Source organism: Artemia sp. Qi Xiang Cuo, chromosome 13 (assembly GCF_049724085.1).
Source record: "Artemia sp. Qi Xiang Cuo chromosome 13, ASM4972408v1, whole genome shotgun sequence".
Taxonomy (NCBI): Eukaryota; Metazoa; Arthropoda; class Branchiopoda; order Anostraca; family Artemiidae; genus Artemia; species Artemia sp. Qi Xiang Cuo.
This window is the reverse complement of record NC_142806.1, coordinates 8,901,192-8,923,601: the sequence shown is the minus strand read 5'-3', so window position 1 is coordinate 8,923,601 and position 22,410 is coordinate 8,901,192. Positions and strand designations below refer to the sequence as shown.

General features: G+C 32.9%; 1 protein-coding gene across 2 annotated transcripts in view; it reads right to left on the bottom strand.

The window, feature by feature from the left end:
- Positions 1-22,410, bottom strand: part of LOC148944912 (LETM1 domain-containing protein 1) — a 47,980-nt gene that overhangs the window by 16,546 nt on the left and 9,024 nt on the right. Inside the window, exons 1-4 of one of the 2 annotated variants that reach the window (XM_089099549.1) lie at positions 20,297-20,422; positions 15,671-15,875; positions 7,308-7,480; positions 4,735-4,848 (exon numbers count right to left, since the gene is read on the bottom strand). In XM_089099549.1, coding sequence (XP_088955675.1) covers positions 4,735-4,848; positions 7,308-7,480; positions 15,671-15,875; positions 20,297-20,298 — 494 coding nt within the window. In that variant the 5' untranslated portion in view covers positions 20,299-20,422. Of the gene's footprint in view, positions 1-4,734; positions 4,849-7,307; positions 7,481-15,670; positions 15,876-20,296; positions 20,423-22,410 lie in introns of those variants that run through there. The other variant, XM_089099550.1, reaches the window with a different exon arrangement.

Sequence of the window (22,410 nt, the reverse complement as noted above, 5' to 3'; positions counted from 1 at the left end):
TGAAAGAAAATAGAATAAATAGAATAGATAAATAAAACAGATAAAAGATAGGAAAGGGCCATTTATTGTAAAATACTTAAAACAGGAAAAAAAAGAGTAAAGTTAAAATGAAAATAAAAAATAAAATGGAAAATCGATAAACGGAAAAGTAACGGATAATTAAACAAAATAGGATAGGAATACAAAATCAAATTAACTAAGTTTTAAAACAGATAAGTAAAGGGCTGAACACATTAGCATTTTCAAGCAAAATCGTCACTTTTCCGGCGACTTTATCACTTTTCCAGTTATCAATTTTTTATCAGTTTTCCATATAGGAAAAGTAGTTGATTTTTTAACGGCGAACACGTGGAAATTCTTATTTTAGAATTTAAATTACACTGAATATCAACTATAATGCACAATGCTTAATATAATTAGGATTATTTTTCGCGAGAGGAATCTTTTTCGATCGTTAACATATCTGCCACTAAATTCCTAGCTCTTAGATGTACATATTACTGTTGCATGACTTCCCCCTCCCCGTCGTATGTGAGCATCACCATGATAGAAAAGTCGTTACATGGAAGTCCCCACTGGAATAAGATCAATCTGGAACACTGAAATCTCAACTGAAGTTTGATTCTGGGTCGTAAAAAATATTTGAAGCTTAAAATTTTTTGTCCGAAACTGCAGAAAAAGATTTTATAACTAATTTTTTTTTCTAATACTTTTTGGTTGAGGTATGGTAATGATACAATTTCTGAAAGTTAAAACCCGAGCATTTATACTAAAACAATATTAATATTAAAGCAATTTATATCAAAGCAATATTAATATTAAAACAATTTATATTAAAACTGGAACTAGGTTTGGATTCCTTGTTACGTCCCCATTCAAAGGTCTAATTTCTATCAGGTACTGATCCCTGTGTCATGCTGGATTATTTTTATAAATTTGGCTGAATTTGAACTTTTTAAAGATCTTATTTACCAATCGACGCTGATAACTGGGTTGAAAATCAGTTATGGCAATGACAAACTAAACAAAGAGAAAAGAGAGAGAAAGAGAGAAAAGAGAGACATACCCATGAACATGATCATTATACAACAGGAGTTTTGTAAAAGTGGTCAAACTTACAAAATTATTTAAACTGTAAAAAAAAAAACTTACATAGTCATAATTTCTAACCAGATGATTCGTACATTAACATAAAAAAGGCAATGCATAAATTTCTTTGTCATTTTTAGTAGACTTCAATTAATTTAGATATATACACATTTTCTCATCCCTCCAAAACAAACTAAGCCGAAAATTTCCCAGGAAACACCCAACAGGTACTTTTCCCTGTGTTTAACTAGGAAGCTTTCGAAGCATTTGCGAAAGGCCAACGGATCAAATTTCCCAATTAGAAAAGTGAGTTTAGCCCTTTATTTACCTTTCTGATAGCTATGAACAACCAAAGGCACTCCCTACCTTAGGTAAGGCGTAGGCGCATATCGTATAAAGCGTATCAAGCAGAAGTGCACCCTAATCTAAGTGCAAAATAAGTTGAAACATCGGTCAAGCTTCAAAAATATGTCCTATACAGATGAAATAGCGCTAATGAGAAACTTATTAGTGGTATGAAAGAAAAGAATGTTCCTTCATTAATGTAGGAAGTAATGTTAGCAGTTGGATCTGTACATACTCAGAAGTTATTCAAGGTTGTATCCTATTCCGTCATGGGCGCCTATATGGAGCGAAAGAGGGGGGGCTAAAGCCCCCCCCCCCATCCCAGGCTGAATGACGCAGCCTTATATTTTTGATTTTTTTTATATTTCTATTATACAGAATCGGAAGTGCCGATTAGACCAGGTAAGCCCCCCCCAAATTCAGCTTATGGGTGCCCATGTATTCCATTTATACGGATTATTTTGATGGACTTTGTCTCCTAAGGAACAAGGGAAGAGGATTTGGAGAGTATGGTATCAAATCAGAAGTGAAACTTTCCTATATTTAAGTTATAGAGATGGCTTGAGTGTTGTAAATAAACATATTAGCAAAGAAAAGTAATTTTTGGAGGTTAAGAGATTTCAGGGTGTATTTATAGGTTGAAATTAGTGTTAAGATAACTAAGCCGCTTAGAAAAGGAGGGTGAGGGGGTGATGAAATGAGAGTGAAGAAGTGATGAAATGAGGTTGAGGAGGTGATGAAATAAAGGGTGAGGAGGTGATGAAATGAGGGTGAGGGGGTGATGAAATGAGGGTGAAGAGGTGATGATAGGCAACGAGAAAATGGATCAAGTTGAATGATTGAGTTACCTGGGTATTATTAATCAGGCGGATTTAGCGAAGATATAAAAATAAGAATAGCCAAGACGCAGGGTATTTTTGCAGTTGAAAAAGGTTTGGAAGAAAAGGAAGTTTCTGAAAACCAATATTAGAATGTTGGAAGCCACGGTATTGACAGTGGTCAAGTATGGCTCTGAAAAGTGGGCGCTTCGAAACACCGAATATTTTCGGAAAGAATTGCTTAAGGATAGGTTTAGGTAATCGTTTGAACGACCGTATACCACCTTACCTTCCTATTCTTCTGCGGACTTACCTTCCTATTCTTCCAAACATTTTTCAACAGCGAAGAAACACCCTGGGCCTTGACTATTCTACTTTTAGCATCTTCAATGCATCCACCATCTTCACTACTAATACTACTCAGGTAAATGAAGCTATCTCTTTGGTCAAAGAGACGGGCTCTGAAAAGTGGGCGCTTCGAAACACCAAATATTTTCGGAAATAATTGTTTAAGAATAGGTTTAAATATTCGTCGATAGGTTTAGGTAATCGTTTGAACGACCGTATGTCGAACAGTAGCCTAAGCTTTCCAAAAAATATGATTCGATCTCAAATTCTAGAGATGCCATTAAACAAATGCTAAGATGGCTAGACTACGATTCCACAAATTACATATTACCAAAGATTGTGGTTTTCGGTCATCCATCTAGGACCAACCAAAAGCAGGTCATCTCCAAATTGGGTGGAGATCTCCACCCAATCCCACGCCAATCTCCAAATTGGCTATAAGAAAGGATTTACAAGAATTTTTGAACTGCATCGGAGGGGAAAAGAATGAGGCTTTGAGTAAACTGGGTGGAGAAGAAGCGCGCACAGCTATGATGACTTTTGTAGCTTTGGTACTCCAGTAAGTAGTTGCAGTAGCAGTAGCACAACTGTTGGGTCAGCCTGTTTTCCCGTATTTTATTTGTCACCAGTGAAGAACTGGCGGGGTGGGGTGAAATACATCATTCCCTCTTTTTCCACTTGGGAAATTGTATTGATAAAATAACTACTTTTGCCTATATTTATATCATATTGCAGGGATGAAGGGCCCAAATGTCCAAAGGCCTAACTTCTGGTCCTTCCATCATGCAAATTGGAATTCTTGTGACGCTTACTTTAATCAGACTGAAAAAATTGGGGAAGGATCATGTCGCCTCCTAGAGGCATGTCTTTTTCAAATTTTGACCACCAAAGCTATATACATATTTAGGATCTGACATCATGGTGAATGGGCCATCCAAAGACCTATAGGATGTGTTGAATGTAGCTGGTCACTCTCTGTTTGGTTTCGAATATGCAAATGGGCAATAAAACCTTTATCTGCAATGAAAGGCACCCTCCTGAGTTTCTCTGATCACCGGTTTCGCACAATGCGGCAAAAAAAAACATTAAAAATACATCTTCGATGCCAAAAACAATTTTTTGTTTTAAGAATGATCGCTTATAACAGTAAAAATGAAAAGTTTCTTGTCAAAAATCAATGTTCAAATTGAGTTTTATTTTCTGTAAGATAATAAAATCAAACATTTTGCTCCATTTGAAAGTACCTCACTAGGAGGTGCAAATGAAAAGTATCTTGAGATATGCAGGCTGGTTACTGTCACTTCTCGCACCGAAAAAGATACCCACAACCAAAACCCTTTTTTTTAATTTTTCGAGTCACTGGTGCGATTTATCAATCTATGTTGTGTATTGACCTTTTAAATTTAATTTTTCGCGACATTTTATAAGACTGGTGAAGAAATATCTTATGACATGCTAAGCATTTTGTTCATTAGGGTTTTCTTTTTCGTTGTTGTAAAATTTAGTTAGAAAATGGCTGTGTATTTTCGTTGGAAATATTTTCAGCGCTAAAGTATGCCACCAGGCATGTGCGCTGTTTTGTGACATTTATTTATGTACGTGTTATAAATAAAAATATTCTATTCTTCTACTCTACTCAAATTATCAAGCTTATTTTAATAACTACACCTTTTGAATAACTGTATACTCATCTTTTGAATGATCACATATTCAGCTTTTAAGCAACCATGCCTTTTGAATCACCGCATATTCACACTTTGAATCACCGCAACTTTTAAATCTCGGAATCACCGCACCATTTGGATCACCACATATTTATCTTTTGAATCACCGCACCTTTTGAATCACCCAGCTCAAGATCTTAGAATGCTGATTTTCATAATTTGGCCCATCAGGGATAACAATTAAAAGCTTACATAAGAAATGGATTTCAAGTAGCAAGTCAAGTTATTTTTTCATATCCACAAACCTTCCACAAGCATAAGCATAAAAAGAACAAGACACAGAAAAAGAGCGTAAAAACACAAAAGAAACAGGAGATGAAAGTTAATGCATCCAGACAAAACGAGAGAAGAAATTCAAATATAACCAAAAAAAGGGGGGGGGGGATAATAACAGATTTAAGAAAAACCACCTGAATAACGGCTTGTAGTAGAGTAATCGTTTTCTTTGTAGTTGGACTGCAAAATCAATACGCTGCTGAAGGGACCAAAAGTGTGAGCAAAGCAATTGACGAGGAAACATATACCTAAAAAAAGTTAATGAATACAATTTTACACCGTGGAATACAACAAAATAAATGGAAAAATAACATATCAGCTTTCGGTTCTCATTCGAGAGTATAATTATTCATTAATCATTATAATTAACAATCGATTAAGTAGCAATAACTAATTCCTACAATAATAGTATCAATTGACCAATGGCTGATTTTTAATGAATTAGCATTTAACAATAATTAAAATCACTTAATTTATTAGTGATAACTATTAATAAGCGAAAGGAAACAAATTAGTATTATACAATAATACTGGCAATCATTACTGAGTTGAAAGGTAAACCTATCAAGTTAATCAGGTCAAAGGCAATCAAGGGCAGTCATTTAAAGACTAAGAAAGCAAAGAATATGCCGAGGAAAGCCTAAGAAAAAGATTTTTATGAAGCACACCCTAAAGATAGGGAGGAAGATAGAGAATTATGAGAGAAATAAGAAGAAAGACTAGGGAGAAAAAGCGGAACAATAGTTGAAACCCTTCCACTTCTTATCTGCCATTTTTTGTGCTTTTGGATTTCAATCATCTTCTTGGCTTATACTCTACTCTTTGTTCATATTTTTTTGCGCTTGGTTTATTTTTTCTTATCTTTACTTCACTTTTGAAAAATAGTGAATGAGAAACTATTATAACTTTATATTTACAACAAGAAATAAACCCTGCTAACAAAAAAAAAAAAAAAAAAAAAAAAAAAAAACGAAAATGCTTTACGGAATAAAGTTTCAATTTCCTACAATATTTCTCTTATGGCCTTATAGCGGCTAATTCGAGGGCACCCCTATTTTCTTCTGTCTCGGCTGGATGGTCCAAATTAAAATTAATGGCAACCTATCATTCTTTGGCAACCTCGGTCCGCTCTTGATTTATGGTGCTCGCTCCTCCCATCATCAGAAAACCTTACACAACACTCCAACGATATTCTGGAAAATGTTTGGTCTATTGCAAATAAGAAGTCGTCATTGAGAGGCACCGTTATTACGTTATGCACCACCCGGCTCATGGGCACAGGCAGGGGGCGTACCCCCTCCCCCCGGAAATTTGGGACTATAAAGTAATTATAAGGAAACCAAAAGAAAGGAGCAGAATATATAAAAACCTATATAATAGAATATATAATATAATATATTAATAGAATATATATAATAGAATAATATAATAGAATAATAGAATATATATAATAGAAATATATAATAGAATATATAAATAAGAAAAAATGTGTGTTGCCCCATTGTTGACTGCCTGCCAATAGATTTTGACCCTATAACTGAAGTGTAAGAGCCTAACTATTGATACCATTCAATCAAACAACCAGCTTTTTATGGTGATCCTAAATATGTATTTGTTTATTAGCAATTAGTGCAGTTATTAGTACACAAGAAAGTTTGTCTAGTTAAAGAAAACACAAGCAAAATAACTTAATAAGGGCCAATTTCGGTAAAAATATGCCGTCAATTTTGCTTCCATTGCAGGAATACCCATGAGCTCATATATGAAGCCACTATAATCAGAAATGTTTCCCCTGAATGGAATGCGTGGAATTTTTGTATTTTCTCCCTGAACGGATACGTTTTTTGTGTTTTTTTTACCATTTATTTATTTTTCCAGTAGTGATGGTATTTATCTAGTTGTCGCTTTGAAAAAGTTTCAATTTTTTACACTTATGAAGTGTAAAGGTGTCAAATATATTGGTTTTTGGTATTTAAAATTAATTAAAAATATGAATTAAAAATTTTTATTTTAGTTTTCTAAATCTTAGTTTTAATGTTTTACCTTGAGGCAATTTAAGTTCATTTGAAACACCCTAATATTCTCTATGTTTCAAGTTCGTAATATCAAAGTGCCTACATAGATGAATCAGTGTCATTTTGAAAGAGTCAGGGTGGCGTGATAAACCAAACCATTAAATATAAAACTTTGCAACAGACTCGGAATTTCTTTATGTTAAAACTTTAATTTCTACGAACATTGGACAAAATTAGCAGTCGGGTGAAAAACAAAAATAGTAAGAACAAAAAAAAGGAAGAAAAACCCAAGCAAGGAGAATTTTCAGCCACTTCTCTACGTTCCTAGAACGTAAGTTTTCTACGTTTTCTTCGTTCGAATTTTTTTTTGTTTTCACAGTTTTTCGATTATTTATGTCTTGCCAGTGTGGTCTCCGACCAATTCCATGATTGTATAAAAGGGGGGAGGGATATTGCCCCTCCCCCTTCAGGTGGGATCAGGAGACGTGGACGACCAAAGAAAAAAATGCTAGAATGATGTCTCAAGAAGGATGTTGCAGTGCATAAGTCGTCTTTTGAAGATGTTCTGCAGCACCCAAGACATCGTCGTGCAGAGGTGCAGTCATTGCCTTACTTGCCAGACAGCGTGAAAAGACCCAATTCTAAGTAAGAGTGAACTAGTGGCGTATATGCCTATAAAGAATAAAACTTACGCTAAAGGGAAAACGAGATAATTTGTAAACGGCAAGGGAGTCAATAGTAGTACAGGAGATACTTTAAGGATATCACGAGGGGTTTTGTTGTATATCTCTATCTCCCTTCTTGTCAAATGTTGGAGACTGCCATTCTCTGATAGTCGGGCTAATCGTGCAACTCGTGCAAATTCCTGTAAATGAAAATAGGTAAAAAAAAATATGTAATGAAAATAAAAACACAACAACTGTAATAATAAATAAGGATAATAAAACAGATAAAATAGAATGCATAAAGAAATGAAAATTAAAAAAAAAAAAACAATAAATAATAGAACAAATCAACGACTACCACTGCAAACACGTCATAGTATTGAAAATCATGTGGCAAGCGCTTCTCATTTATCCCCCTCTGTCTAAATTTCTTTTTTTCCTCCTCCCTCTAAGAGATCCGCAAAAATATTAAGTCATTTTCCATACCCCAATCAGTAGCATCCAGCTCTTCTCTTACGCCGTTTTAGTTTTTATCAGATTCTAAAGGCACGATCTTTGCCTATCCCGAAAACATATCCAAGCAATCTAAGCGATTCTTTTATGACACAGATACTGAATAGGATTAAATAGTTTCTTCCAAAAAGAAAACGTTGGCACCTGATTCAAAATCAAAGATGTTACCTCAAAATTCACGACTCGATCAAACCAATTCAGTCCACTGCAATCGAAAACAAAAAAAAAACTAACTTTTTACAAAATACTCAACAAAGAAAATCAAATCGAGTAAAACTTCAATTCACACTCATAAAATACTTTAATTTGCATTCAATCGTTCCAGAGACTACAAGGCCAGGCCTTTTACAGAAATTAAATAGAAAAAATCAACTGATAGTAAGGAGAAACATTAAAACGAATAGAAATCATTACGTATATGAGGGGGGCTGCCTCCTCCTTAATCCCTCACTCTTCACGCTTAAATTTTTTAGTAATTTAAAAAAACTTCTTATTCTAATCAAACGGAACCTTGTGTTTAAGGAGTCGCTTTTAAAGAATTGGGACAAAAATTCAAACTTCAGCGTAAAGAGCGAGGTATTCAGGAGGGGCCGGTCCCAGTCATATACAGAATAATTTACGTTGGTAGTCTTTAATGCTGTTTACTTTCAGCAGAAAAAACTTGTTTTTTATTTAATTTCTGATCGTTTTTCAAATAATGCCGGGAAATCCGCCTCCCACTCCATGAAAAATCACCCATGACGAAAAATTCCTCTATGGAACGTTCCTCTCTCGTAAAATACCCCAAGATAATTCCATCGTCACTGAAAATCCCCCCTCCCCAAAAAAAAGATTTCCTGCAATTCCACCCGGAAAATTCTCCATAGCCTACTTTCATTTGAAAAAGGTCTTGTTTTCATTTAATTTCTGATTATTTTTCAAATCGTGCCTAAAATCCTCCTCCGTTGAAAATGTTACAAGGACCCCCCGCTCAAATGAAAAGTTTCTCTCGCGGATAACTCCCCCATGGAGAATTTCTCGCAAGGAAAATCCTCGCCTCCGCCCACGGAAAAATCCCAGAGACAATTCAAACCCCACTGAAAAAAAACCCTCAAAATTCTCCCAGTATCTCTCCACATGTAAAATTGAGTTATCAAAGAGAAAGTACGAGAAATAAAAATAATTTCGAATAGGAATTGTGGCACATTCTTCCCGTATAAAATTTTCCATTTACCCCGGAAATTTACGTTCGAATGAGCCATGTTCCGATCTTCTAGGACTATTGGTTTTATACAATCACTCTTGGAAAAAAAAAATAATAAATAAACACGCATCCAGCACACAAAAAAAATAAAATACAAAATTCGACATTTCTGCAGATGGGAGCTCGAAACCACAACATTGGGGTTCTCTGATATACAAAATTTGATGGTGCACTTTTCATTAAGAGTCCTAGATCTTTTGGGGGTGTTTTCCTCCCTTTTCCGAAAATCAGGCAACTTTTCTCAGGCTCTTAGATTTTGATGGGTAACATAAACCTTATTGAACTTTACAGTCTTGGAGTCAGCATAAAAAGCAGATTCTTTACGTGTCTGAATTATCATTGAAACTCCATTTTTAGAGTTTTAGTTACTATTGGGCCGAATCGCTCAACGAACTGCTTAACTAGTAAAATTCGTATAATCATTCTGAGAGGAAGGTAGCCGAGAATGTATTTATTTGTAGGGGTAAGAATTTGTTTAAAAAGAAGAAATAAATAGGCAAATTATGGAAATTGACATAAATTGTCGATATATCAGGTTGTACCCCCCCCCCCCCAGTGTGCGTGCCTGCGGTATGGATTCTTAACTAGCAGTAAATAGACGTTTATTATCAAAGGTGGGATCTTTGATAAAAAAATTTAGAGTTACAGTAAGTGTAAAAATATAAAAGGATCTATTTTTCTTATAAAGGGTACAATTTTGTTTTAAAAGCTTCATTTTCCTTTTGCCTGCGTTAATTTCCCCTAATCAACGCCATCATTCTACAAATAATTTTATTGTTATAAATTGTACTATGACATATTTGGGCATTGGCACAAAGATAATGGATGAATAAAATTTAAGAAAAAACAAAGATAGCTTCTTTTACTAATCAGTGTAAAATTGCACAATCAAAAATCATAATTCGACACACATACAAACAGTGTTTATTTTACTATATTTTATTTGCTAGGAAAAATATAACACTGGCTAGACATTACTTAAGAGAAAAAACACGAAGAAAGTTCCTCATTTATCTTGTTCCCGTTATCCAAAATCCTCTAAACAACTTTATTTACATTGCAAAAAGAAATACTTACATTAGAACCAGTCCTTACATCGAACAATATCAAGTTCTTCATTGGTACATTGACTTGCTTCACAGATCAAATACTTTGCGTTAGGGAACAATATGTACAGAGCAGGTCATGGCAACAGTAATTCTGACTTAGAAAAGCGATGTTTTTGTAACAAAATATACAACAGTTCGGGATAAAGAATTGTAAGTAAGGAGCGATCAGGGCTAACATTAATCGAAACTATTAAAAAAAAGAGCTTTGATAACACTTCATATATAAAAAAAATCTATTTTTAAAAAAAAGTCGAATTTAAATACACGCATCAAAAGCTACGAGAATGAGAAAATTTACCAGATTTTTGAAAAAAGGGGGGAACACCCAGAGGGACCAAGTGATCTTGATGAGAATCACACCATCAAATTAAGCATATCAAAGTGCCTCTTAAATAGGTTTCAACCTCCTATTTACAAAAATGGATTTTTTTTTTAGAAGAAAGATCAACGATACGCGTTTTTTTTCTTCCAAGGGTTATTGTATTGAACCAATGGTCCAAGAAAATCAGGAGACAGCTCCAAGGCCGTATCCAGGGGGGTGGAGTTAGGGGGTTTTAATCCCCTCCCGAAATGTTTGTCTGAATCGTAAAATCGGAAATAAACAAATTTTGTATGAATTTTTTGTGGTTTTTGTCTAGACCCCCCCCCAAAAAAAAATTGATTAAAACCACCTCCGAAAAAAATCTTGAGTGCGGCCTTGGACAACTCATTCAAACGGAAGTCAACCATTGCAAAGAGGCGTATCCATGGGATGGGAGGATCTCAAAAGGAAAGATTTAAGGGAAATGGAAAACTCTCAGGAGTGTGTAAAGAGGGAAGCTTCGAATCGATTGGGATCGAAGAAGAGAGTGCGTAGCTGTGTTTGCCTCAGGCGGCTTGGTGCTGCAGTGAGTTATTAGTAGTAGTGGCAGTAATAGGAAGAAAAATATTGGACAAAATATAAAATGCATAAAAGGTGTCCTAAAAAACTATAATAATTTTAATTATTTATTGAAAAACCCTACAATGAGCTATTCGAAGAAAAAAAAAGCAAAACATATTCCCACTGAGAATAATCTTCGCTTTTTTTTAAGTTATTTCTATTACACAGCTTTGATGTTGCGCAACGTTTCAATCTTTTTAGTAAAAAACTTTTTCAAATATGAGGTTTATTAGGTTCTTATAGCGCAACTACTATTCTTTATTCCTATTACAAGCAGGTATCCAGGATTTTTTTTCGAGGGGGAGGGGGGTACCCGATTTTTTTTTTTAGCATCTTTTTTTTCTTTTGTCTTTACAGGTATTTTTAAGACTAATTTTCGACTCAGTCAAATTTTTTTTTTTTGGGTGGTGGGGGGGGGTTCAAACCGGGTAACCCCCCCCCCCCTGGATACGGCCTTGTCCTATTATCCTTGATTGCATACTAAACCCTGAAAATAGCATGATAGAACGAGAAATAACTTATTTAGCGGCATCATCTAGACCCTAGTAAGTACAGTACGTGAGTGTAATGTTAACGTATGATTAAACAAGCCCTTACAAAATTCATGCTTTAAAAATGTCAAAAAGTAATGATAATACCCAAAGTTAATATCACACTAATCAACGGTTCCACTCAAATTTTGTCATGATACTAAACCGTCACATCATGGTATCCGACTCTAACCGTCTCTTCTTTGATATAAGATATTCAAACGCGGGTTGATGAAGAATAGAAGGATCGTCAAGAAGCACCTTTATTTCTTTTAAGAGGACCTTTGTTATCACTCACCTACAACTTAAGCCCTCTACCCTCTTTACCCTTGAAAAAATTATAGGTACAAAGGTGCTGCCTGGTGAGATATAATAGGGTAGTCATTGGAAGGACTAAAAACAAAAAAGCGGTACTGAAAATATTGAAGAGAAGAAAAATATGAAACTAATGCTTTATTATTTCCATATTTATCTGTATTGCATTTATTCCTATTTCCATTTTACATTGCACTTTTGTTTTGTCTGGTTTATCTTTAATCGTCCCTTTTATTAGTCCTGATGAATGCCCTGACGAGGATAGGCAAAGGTTGGAGCTGTTCCGGTACTTTGAGATGGTTTGGGGTCTCGCTCCGTCATAAGTTCCTCTCTCCGTCCCTATCCCCGACAGTAAAATCCTTGCTTGCGTGGCCTTATAGTGGCATCAAGGTGGGCCTCTCACTAGTTTTCCCAACCAAAACTGTGACTGCTAACAGGACTGTAGTAGGGTGACCTTGGGGAGTGGCACCCCTCGAGGAAAGTATAGCCTAGTAAACGACACAGCATTTGCATTGGTTCTGATTAATCAATAATTCTTCTGGGTTTGGTCTGTTTTGGTGGGCTTTTTGAGCTAAAAAAAGCTCGTCCTAGCTGATCTTATATATAATGGGTTGCCTCCCGTAGTAGCATAACATTTGTAAGCGTGAATATATAGTGAGTCAGAGGTATTAGGCTTGACACTGCATGTGCATGATTTCGACTCTTGTTGAGTATCGCCAAGTGTGGAAAATCATGTTGTTACCAAGATAAATCCAGGATTGCACAAAGCCTCCATTCAACTGCAGGCCTCAGGGTTTTCTTGCTGTCCGGTTCTAAGCTGGCTTAAGCGCTTCGGATAGACTTGAGAAGATGTGTTATTCCCCGTCCTGCACTGGTTCTGGGAGTTCGGTATCGGAGGATTATTCAGGCGGGAGGGGATAATAGGTGATAATGTCCTTAGGTAGCAATAGCATGAATCTTGGTGGGGTTTGAAATTCCCAGATGAAGTTTTCGTGATCTGCTGACTGGCAGATACGAGAAGAGGTTCAGTTCTGTGTGATGATATTGCGACGTTTATGATCGTGGTCAGTACAACTCCTTGAGGAAGATGAACAAAATTCCAGACCTTACAACAATTTGCGATCAAAGTGAAAACTACACGGAATGGAGTTATTTCTTATACTTCCACATTAAAATTTGGCTTGGTAAATTAAGAAGAGTAACTATCTCAGTTATTGAAACAAGAAAGAGAATATATTAATATTACAAAAATTATTAATTATAATTAAAAATTATTGATTAACAAAAAATGCAACCAAATAGCTTTATTAAAATTTAATTCTTTTTTTACTTTTAGTGCAGTGTATTTGACATGTAGTGCATGCGATATGCAGTGCAGTGCATGATTTTCATGCACTGCATGAAATTGGTTAAATTTTACTGCTCGAATTTTACCTAGTCCAAAGAAGAATTTTGGAATTGCGTTGTTTTTTTGTTTTTTTTATCGTTTTTTGTCTGAAATACGAACTCGGTCTATTTGGGCCTGTGACGGTTAGAAATTTGAAATGAACATCATATATTATCTATAATAAAATTTAGAACTCCAACCCAAAAGGTAAAGGTAAAGAACACGGCGTTGGACTTTACAATCCCTATTGGCGGTGCTAATCTCCGTTTCAAGGCCCTTCAACCAGGAAATACAACCCCCAGGGGATTGGGGTTCAGTCATCCTTTACTTTCGCAAACGCTCCTCCCCTTCCGCAAACGCGCCTGTTTACCTCCCCCACTTTTCTCCAGAAACTCATTTAGAGCTGGATCTACTCTGGCTGAACTTACAGAGTCGCGCCAATGACCACCGAGTAACCAGCAGCACCAAGACTTGAACCCCTGTCCTTACAGAGAAATAGTCTCATGTCTAGCGTGCTAACCACTAAGCTAGGACAGCAACCTCAAAAAGGATTAAGAATACAAGAAAGAAGAAGAAGAACTTACAAACAAAGAAAACAAACAAGGTTAACAAAGGTTAACGAAGACTGGTTAACAAAGAAGAAAAGAAATACCGCAGATGCAAAACTATGGAGAAACATACTATTATAGCTGCATGTTGGATCATCAGGGGAAGTGCGGGGGTCTGCGTTGTCAGAAAAGTGACCACGATATTTAAAAAGAGCACAAAATAAGGAACCTAATGGTACTATTTTTATTTTATTAGTATATTCCCTTTAGATGTGACCAACAACAGCAAATTTACCCGAAAATGATTTAAAAACTTGGATAAAAAAAAAAGCGAAATCCCTTATTTTAAATCCCTGTTTTTGGGTACCCGGCTAACTAACTGTATTTAAAATAGTAGGCTGTACGAAAAGTGTGGTTCAATCCCGCTTTCTAGGGCTATAATAAGATAAAGGTTGAGATGGCTAGAGGGTGTAAAGAGGGAGGCTCAGAATAGATTAGGATGGAGAATGAGCGTGCGTAGCTGTGTTGGCCTCAGGCAGCCTGGTTCTGAGGTGAGTTGTTAGTAGTAGTAGTTAGTTTTCTGGATTTATCATTGTAACATACGATCTGAAGACCTCATGGCTGGCTGGACGCTCATTTAAAAAAAATGTACGACCCCAAGATTGAAGGCCCTTTTCCTACCATTCATTTTGGTACACAAACCCAGAGATAACATTCCAGAAGTCAAGGCCGTACTCAGGATTTTTTTCGGAGGGGGTTTTACTCAAAGATTTTTTTTTCGGGAAGGGTTTACACACAAAACCTCAAAGAACGCATACAAAATTCATTTATACAAAATTCATTTATATCTATTTTTGTTAGGTTTTTACGAGTCAAAAAACATTTCGGGAGGGGTTCGAACCCCCTAACCCCTCCTCAGGGTACGGCCTTGCCAGAAGTGCTTATATAACTGGATTCAGGGCCGTATCCAGGATTTTTTTTTGGGGGGGGGGGGAGGGGGTTCACAAAATATTTTTTCCAGGGGGGCCACAAAAGATTTCTTTTGGGGGGGGGGGGGTAAAAAACTTTCAGAGGCGCATCAAAAATTTCTTTTTATTCATTTTTTATACCTTTTTACGATTCGAACAAAAACTTCAGGGTATATATATATATATATATATATATATATATATATATATATATATATATATATATATATATATATATATATATATATATATATATATATATATATAGTGTGTGTGTGTGTGTATATATATTTTTTGGTCAAGTTTTCATTTAGTTGATTTATGATGTCCATTTTCCTTTATCTTTTTGCTATAATATTTCAGCTGTTAAAAAACTGATAACAGAAAACAATGCTGAGAAAAAAAATCTGAAATTAAAAGGATGGTGCTTCTTTCCGTTTTTGCAGATTAACAAATACCTTGGATAATTCTTGTGAAAAATATCCCGTATGCAAAAAAAAACAAGTTTAAACGACTCTAGTTTTTTTTTAGCAAATAGGGTTATTTTTCTTATTTTCCATATATTTCACTATATGCTAGCTACAGCAGGCCTAAAAGCGCATAATAGACAAGATAATAAACATAACATAATAAACATAATAAACAAGATAATAAACATAACATAACAAACATAATAAACAAGATAATAAACATAACAAACAAGATAATAAACATAACATAATAAACAAGATAATAAACATAACAAACAAGATAATAATAAACATAATAAACAAGATAATAAACATAATAAACAAGATAATAAACATAACATAATAAACATAATAAACAAGAAACAAAAAGTGGAAAAGCACTAACCTTAACGTCGGCATAAAAATCTTTGAATCCCACGGAAAAGACTCTGTAAACCTTCATTGCTTTTGGGAATTTCTTCTGCAAGATTTCTTCATATTTGCCAATAAAATCTAAGTACCTTTTAAAAACTTTTCTTTTTGCTGTATCTTTTATCTGGATTTTAGTAGATCGCAAAAATTGTCGAATTTGACTCATTATAAATCCAGACCTAGAAAATAAAGTCCTAAATCCAAATAATAAAAAGTCGAAATTGGTAAAGTGAGGCAAAAAGAAAACAAAATTTTTTTTGGAAATTGTAAGCAGGATAAAAAAAATAAGAGAAATTACCTAAGTTTATTGGAGTCATGACTAGAAGGTCTTGAACAAGAAAATCATTTTAAAGACTTGGCATTAAGGTATCTTTAGAAATTCAGCTTTTAAAACAGGAAGTCACTGCTTAAAGAATTCAATAGACTGCAAACAATTCAGAATTCAGACTTCTTAGTGGCAAAAAGAACACCGTCCTATTACAATTCGTTTTTGGCAGGAAAAAATAATCAAAATCTTCAGATTCTGAATTAAAAATTTATTTATTTGTGAAACTAGTTTTAAATTATTTGCAGATTTGTTGGGTTTAATAGATTTTCAAATTTTTGTTTACACCAGGAGTTGTTGTTTTTTTTTTTTTTAACTTTGGACATGTTGAGAAAAAGAACACCTTTAAAAATTTGTTTTTTGGCAGAGAAAATAATCAAAAATTTCATTTTCTGAATTAATTTTTTTTTTTGCGAAGCTAGCTTTTAAATTCTTTGTTGGTTTGTGTATGGTTTTAGTGTATTTTTCAAATTTTCTTTACTTCAGGTATTTTTTTTTGTTTAGTTTTTTTTCCCTTAACTTTGGACATATTGAGAAAAAGAACACCTTTAATAAGTCGTTTTTTGGCAGGGAAAATAATCAAAATTTTCAGCTTCTGAATTAAAAATTTATTTATTTGTGCTTTTAAATCTAGCTTTTAAATTCTGTGCAGGTTTGTTGGTTCTAGTATATTTTTCAAATTTTCTTTACTTCAGGTATTTTTTTTTTTTTTTTAATTTGTCCCTTAACTTTGGACATATTGAGAAAAAGAACACTTTTAATAATTCATTTTTTTTGGCAGAGAAAATAATAAAAAAATTTTTTTTTTCAGAATTAAAAGTTTATTTTTTTGTGAAGCTAGCTGTTAAATTCTTTGTTGGTTTTTTGGTTTTAGTATATTTTTCAAATTTCCTTTACTTCATGTATTATTTGTTTAGGTTTTTTCCCCTTAACTTTGGACATATTGAGAAAAAGAACATCTTTAATAATTCGTTTTTTTTGGCAGGAAAAATAATCAAAATTTTCAGTTTCTGAATTAAAAATTTATTTATTTGTGAAGCTAGTTCTTAAATTCTTTGTAGGTTTGTTGGTTTTAGTATATTTTTCAAATTTTCTTTACTTTATGTATTTTTTTTTTTTTTTATTTTTTTCCCTTAACTTTGGACATATTGAGAAAAATAACACCTTTGATAATTCGTTTTTTGGCAGGAAAATAATCAAAATTTTCAGTTTCTGAATTAAAAATTTATTTATTTGTGAAGCTAGTTTTTAAATTCTTTGTAGGTTTGTTGGTTTTAGTATATTTTTCTAATTTTCTTTACTTTCAGTATTTTTTTTTTGTTTAGTTTTTTCCCTTAACTTTGGACATAATAAGAAAAATAACACCTTTGATAATTCGTTTTTTGGCAGGAAAATAATCAAAATCTTCAGTTTCTGATTTTTTATTTTTTTTGCGAAGCTAGCTTTTAAATTATTTGTAGGTTTGTTGGTTTTAGTATATTTTTCAAATTTTTGTTTACTCCAGGTGTTATTTTTTGTTTATCTTAACTTTGGATATGTTGAGAAAAAGGACCCCTTTGACAATTCACTTTTTGGCAGAGAAAGCGATCAAAATTTCCAGTTTCTGAATTAAAAATTTATTTGTTTGGTAAGCTAGTTTTGAAACTCTTTGTAGGTTTGCTGGTTTTATACATTTTTCTAATTGTCTTTAAATCAAAATTTTCAGCTTCTGAATTAAAAATTTATTTATTTGTGCTTTTAAATCTAGCTTTTAAATTCTGTGCAGGTTTGTTGGTTCTAGTATATTTTTCAAATTTTCTTTACTTCAGGTTTTTTTTTTTTTTAGTTTTTCCCTTAAATTTGGACATATTGAGAAAAAGAACAGCTTTAATAATTCATTTTTTTCGGCAGAGAAAATAATAAAAAAAATTCTTTTTCAGAATTAAAAGTTAATTTTTTTGTGAAGCTAGCTGTTAAATTCTTTGTTGGTTTTTTGGTTTTAGTATATTTTTCAAATTTCCTTTACTTCATGTATTTTTTGTTTAGGTTTTTTCCCCTTAACTTTGGACATATTGAGAAAAAGAACATCTTTAATAATTCGTTTTTTTGGCAGGAAAAATAATCAAAATTTTCAGTTTCTGAATTAAAAATTTATTTATTTGTTAAGCTATTTTTTAAATTCTTTGTAGGTTTGTTGGTTTTAGTATATTTTTCTAATTTTCTTTACTTTCAGTATTTTTTTTTTTTGTTTAGTTTTTTCCCTTAACTTTGGACATACTAAGAAAAATAACACCTTTGATAATTCGTTTTTTGGCAGGAAAATAATCAAAATATTCAGTTTCTGATTTTTTTTTTTGCGAAGCTAGCTTATAAATTATTTGTAGGTTTGTTGGTTTTAGTATATTTTTCAAATTTTTGTTTACTCCAGGTGTTATTTTTTGTTTATCTTAACTTTGGATATGTTGAGAAAAAGGACCCCTTTGACAATTCACTTTTTGGCCGAGAAAGCGATCAAAATTTCCAGTTTCTGAATTAAAAGTTTATTTGTTTGGTAAGCTAGTTTTGAAACTCTTTGTAGATTTGCTGGTTTTATACATTTTTCTAATTGTCTTTAAATCAAAATTTTCAGCTTCTGAATTAAAAATTTATTTTTTTGTGCTTTTAAATCTAGCTTTTAAATTTTGTGCAGGTTTGTTGGTTCTAGTATATTTTTAAAATTTTCTTTACTTCAGGTTTTTTTTTTTTTAATTTGTACCATAAATTTGGACATATTGAGAAAAATAACAGCTTTAATAATTACTTTTTTTCGGCAGAGAAAATAATAAAAAAAATTATTTTTAAGAATTAAAAGTTGTTTTTTTGTGAAGCTAGCTGTTAAATTCTTTGTTGGTTTTTTGGTTTTAGTAAAAGTGTTAAAGTAAAACCTTAAAAGTGTTTTTTATTTTCTTCTTAACTTTGGACATATTGATAAATAGAGCATCTTTATCCATTCCTTTTTGGCAGAGAAAATGATGAAAATTTCCAGTTTCTAAATTAACAAATAGTTTATTTGTTAGGCTACATTTTATTTTTTAGCTACAGAATGATCAATCAATTAAGAACTGATTTAGAAAACCCCGAATACAACTTGTTGGTGCAATACTACAACAAAAAATAATATTTTTATATTTATATATTTTATATTATATTAATTTATATTCTATAAGGAAGTTCTTTTGAACTCTAATCAAGTCCAGCTTCTGCATACCACAGGACAATGAAAAAACAAGCCCGTAACATGCTTTGAGGCCTTAACATTCTTAGCAATTTAGTTTTCATTTTCCTATTTTGTTTCATTTATTCAGCTTTACTTTAATTTTTTAAGAACGAAGTATACCGAAAACAAAATTTTATTGCTTAAATTGTTAAAATGGAAACTAACACATGCATTTACATTTTTAAAATTAATGAAAAAGAATTTTATATACAGTTATACAGATCTTGGCAGCAGTAGGCTCCAAATTAAAGAAACAAAAATAGAAACTTGGGTGAAAAAACTTCAAAAAATAGGCCAAAAAAATATGACAGCAAGCAGCTTAAGAAGACTTCCCTTTTAAGTTGTAGTTGTCTTTGGCAACCAACAGAGTGTTAATTTGAATTTTTAAAAACAAAAACAATTGTAAAATTCAATTATCTGGTTATGATGTTTTATTTTCACTTCTCACTATCGTAATAATTGCAAAATACGGTACTGCTTTAAAAACTTCGTAACTTTAAAACAATCAAAAGAAAAATCTTGGAAAACAATTTTTTTGAGGCATGAATCCTGGACCCTAGAAAAGTTCAGGGAGCATGAGCTACCTTCATTTTGAAATCACTGGTATTACATAATTTTAAATTGGTACATGGTTTAATCTTCTAATTCCTAATTACTAACATAAAAGAACTTTTCATTTCACTTATTATGTTTATCATTATTATCCTTTTTTCCCTCCTTTGTCAGCAACAAACCCTTGCCAGTTTAGTTTTTTTTAAGATTTTTCACACTTTGATATACAATTAATTATAGTACTACTATTAAAACTATCTTTTGCATTCATACAAATAAAATAAGACTTCAGAAACGAATTGTAGACTTGTCTAGTTAATCTTCCACAAAAAGAAAGTTAATGAAATTATCTTATATAAAAATATTGCGGTAACCTTACAAGCAAGGGCGTATCTAGGATATTTTCTTGGGAGGATTCATTTTTTAGAGGGTGGGGGGGGGGGTACAAAAGAAACTTTAAAAATACAAAAAAAAAAATGTTTATATACATTTTTTACGTTTTTACAAGTTAACTGCTGCCATCTTCAGGTTGACTTGGAGGCTTGAAACCCTCTCTTGACTCATCACCATCTAGGATGTCTTAGAAAATATGCATTTTCTTATGTTTTTTTTTCCCATATCTCCATGTACTTAAAAAATTCATAAGCCAGTAATGGATGAACACGCTAGAAAATGGATACTAATCTATGTTTCATCATTGACCAGCTAAAGCAAATAAAAAAAAGCAAAAGAAAAAAAAGCAAGGAAATAAAAAAAAGAAATAACCTCAACAAAGCAAGATACAAGTGGTACAAAGTTTAGCAACTGTTTCTTTTATTTTGTTCAAGATATATAGACAGAAATAAAACACATTTGAAGAGTTGCACTTTTTTTATTCACCATTTGTCAAATATTTAACTTATTCTGTCACCAAACAAGGCAAAGTAGTCTAGCGGCAGACTTACATGCACCAACACGTCTCAACTTGAAAATTATGAGCCAAGATTTAGGATAACTTTTAATAAAAGATTTAGCCCAAATCTCATTACAGTTTGTGCATCCATGCTTTAGTCTGAGTCTTCTAAAGTGATTCTGCTGCATACTGTATCCAAAAGACCCACAAATTATTATTGTCTGAATTAAAAGTCATTTTGCTTCTCAAACCTTGTTTTTAAAGTTGAAGGAATAAGTTTAAAATTGCTTAATTAACCTTTCAGGTTTACGAGAGAAAAAAAACTTGTTATGAAAAGAGTAACAACCATAATGGAAAAAATGGCAAGTAGACATTTACAAGAATACTTGCCATCAGATGTTATGAAGTTAACCCTTTTTGTGCTTAACACCTGTCTCTTCTCCACGTGAGTCTCTGTTTTGAACTAATTTTATTATTTGCCTGATAAGTAAAGCTTGAAGCATAGACTAAGATTTAAACAACTTTTCAAAAACAGCTTCTCCACTTATGTTCAACCTTATTTTAGTGCCTTGAAATTTTTATGACCCAGATATTTTACTTTTTAGCTTCATTTTAGAACACTTAGTACTCAGTCTAGTTCAGTTAAAACACTTTAACATTTTTCCTTGCTTCAAAAGACTGAATAATAATGAGAACCAATGAAAAATTTTGCCTTGGCTACTGAACTTTTGCTATTTGTATATGTAGGCTACCTGCTCTACAAACATAGCTGGCCTCCAGTATTGATCCTATATGTCTTCTTCTAAATTAAGATCTTAAAAAGCTAACTATACAAATTGCAGTCCAGAAAAAGTGAATAGGCTACTCTCAAAAAATGTGTTTGAGACACAGAAGTATTTAGGAATATTGGAAAAAGTTAATTTGTATTTAAAATACAGAAAAAAGATAATTAAATATGTAGTTAAATTACTTGATCTAATTTGTAATTAAATACATATTTAATTAAAAGTAATTAAATATGTATTTAAATACTTATAATTAATTGCTTCCACAACACTGACTATACCAGATAAGTACAACAAGTAATGATTCCAGCATAAATAGAAAATAAGCATAGTAAACACCAGCATTAAAAAGAACTAGCCAAGCACCAAAAGGTTTCTGTGACCAAAGGCTTGAAGTGATTGGAATATGCTCAGTTTCTGTTGATTACAAAGGGAAAGAGTGACAATACATTTACTATCTCCAGGTTGTCCCCAAATGGGGTGGGGAATGTTGTAAGGAAAGATTTAAGGGAAATTGGAACTTCTTGAGAGATGTAAAGAGGGAGGCTGTGATTAGATTAGGATGGAGGAAAAGCACGCATAAATGTTTTGGCCTCAGGTGGCTTGGTCCTACAGTGAGTTGTTAGTAGTAGTAGTGGTGAAACATACTATACAGTGAAGTGGACTATTCCAGTATATTAATTTGAAAAGGAAAAAACTTTTTCCACAAGGTAAGTTTTTAAAAGAACAGTAAAGTGCTACACTGAACCTAAGACAAGTGGAAATAAAGTCAAATAGTAATTCAAATGCAAAATGAAAATAAACCACAATCAATTAATAAGTGAAATCCAAAACTAAATGAAATTGCAACAAATAGTCAAGTTAAACCTAAAACAAACAGAAACCACAGCAAGCAGGAGTAGAACTAACACCACCAATGTGTTGT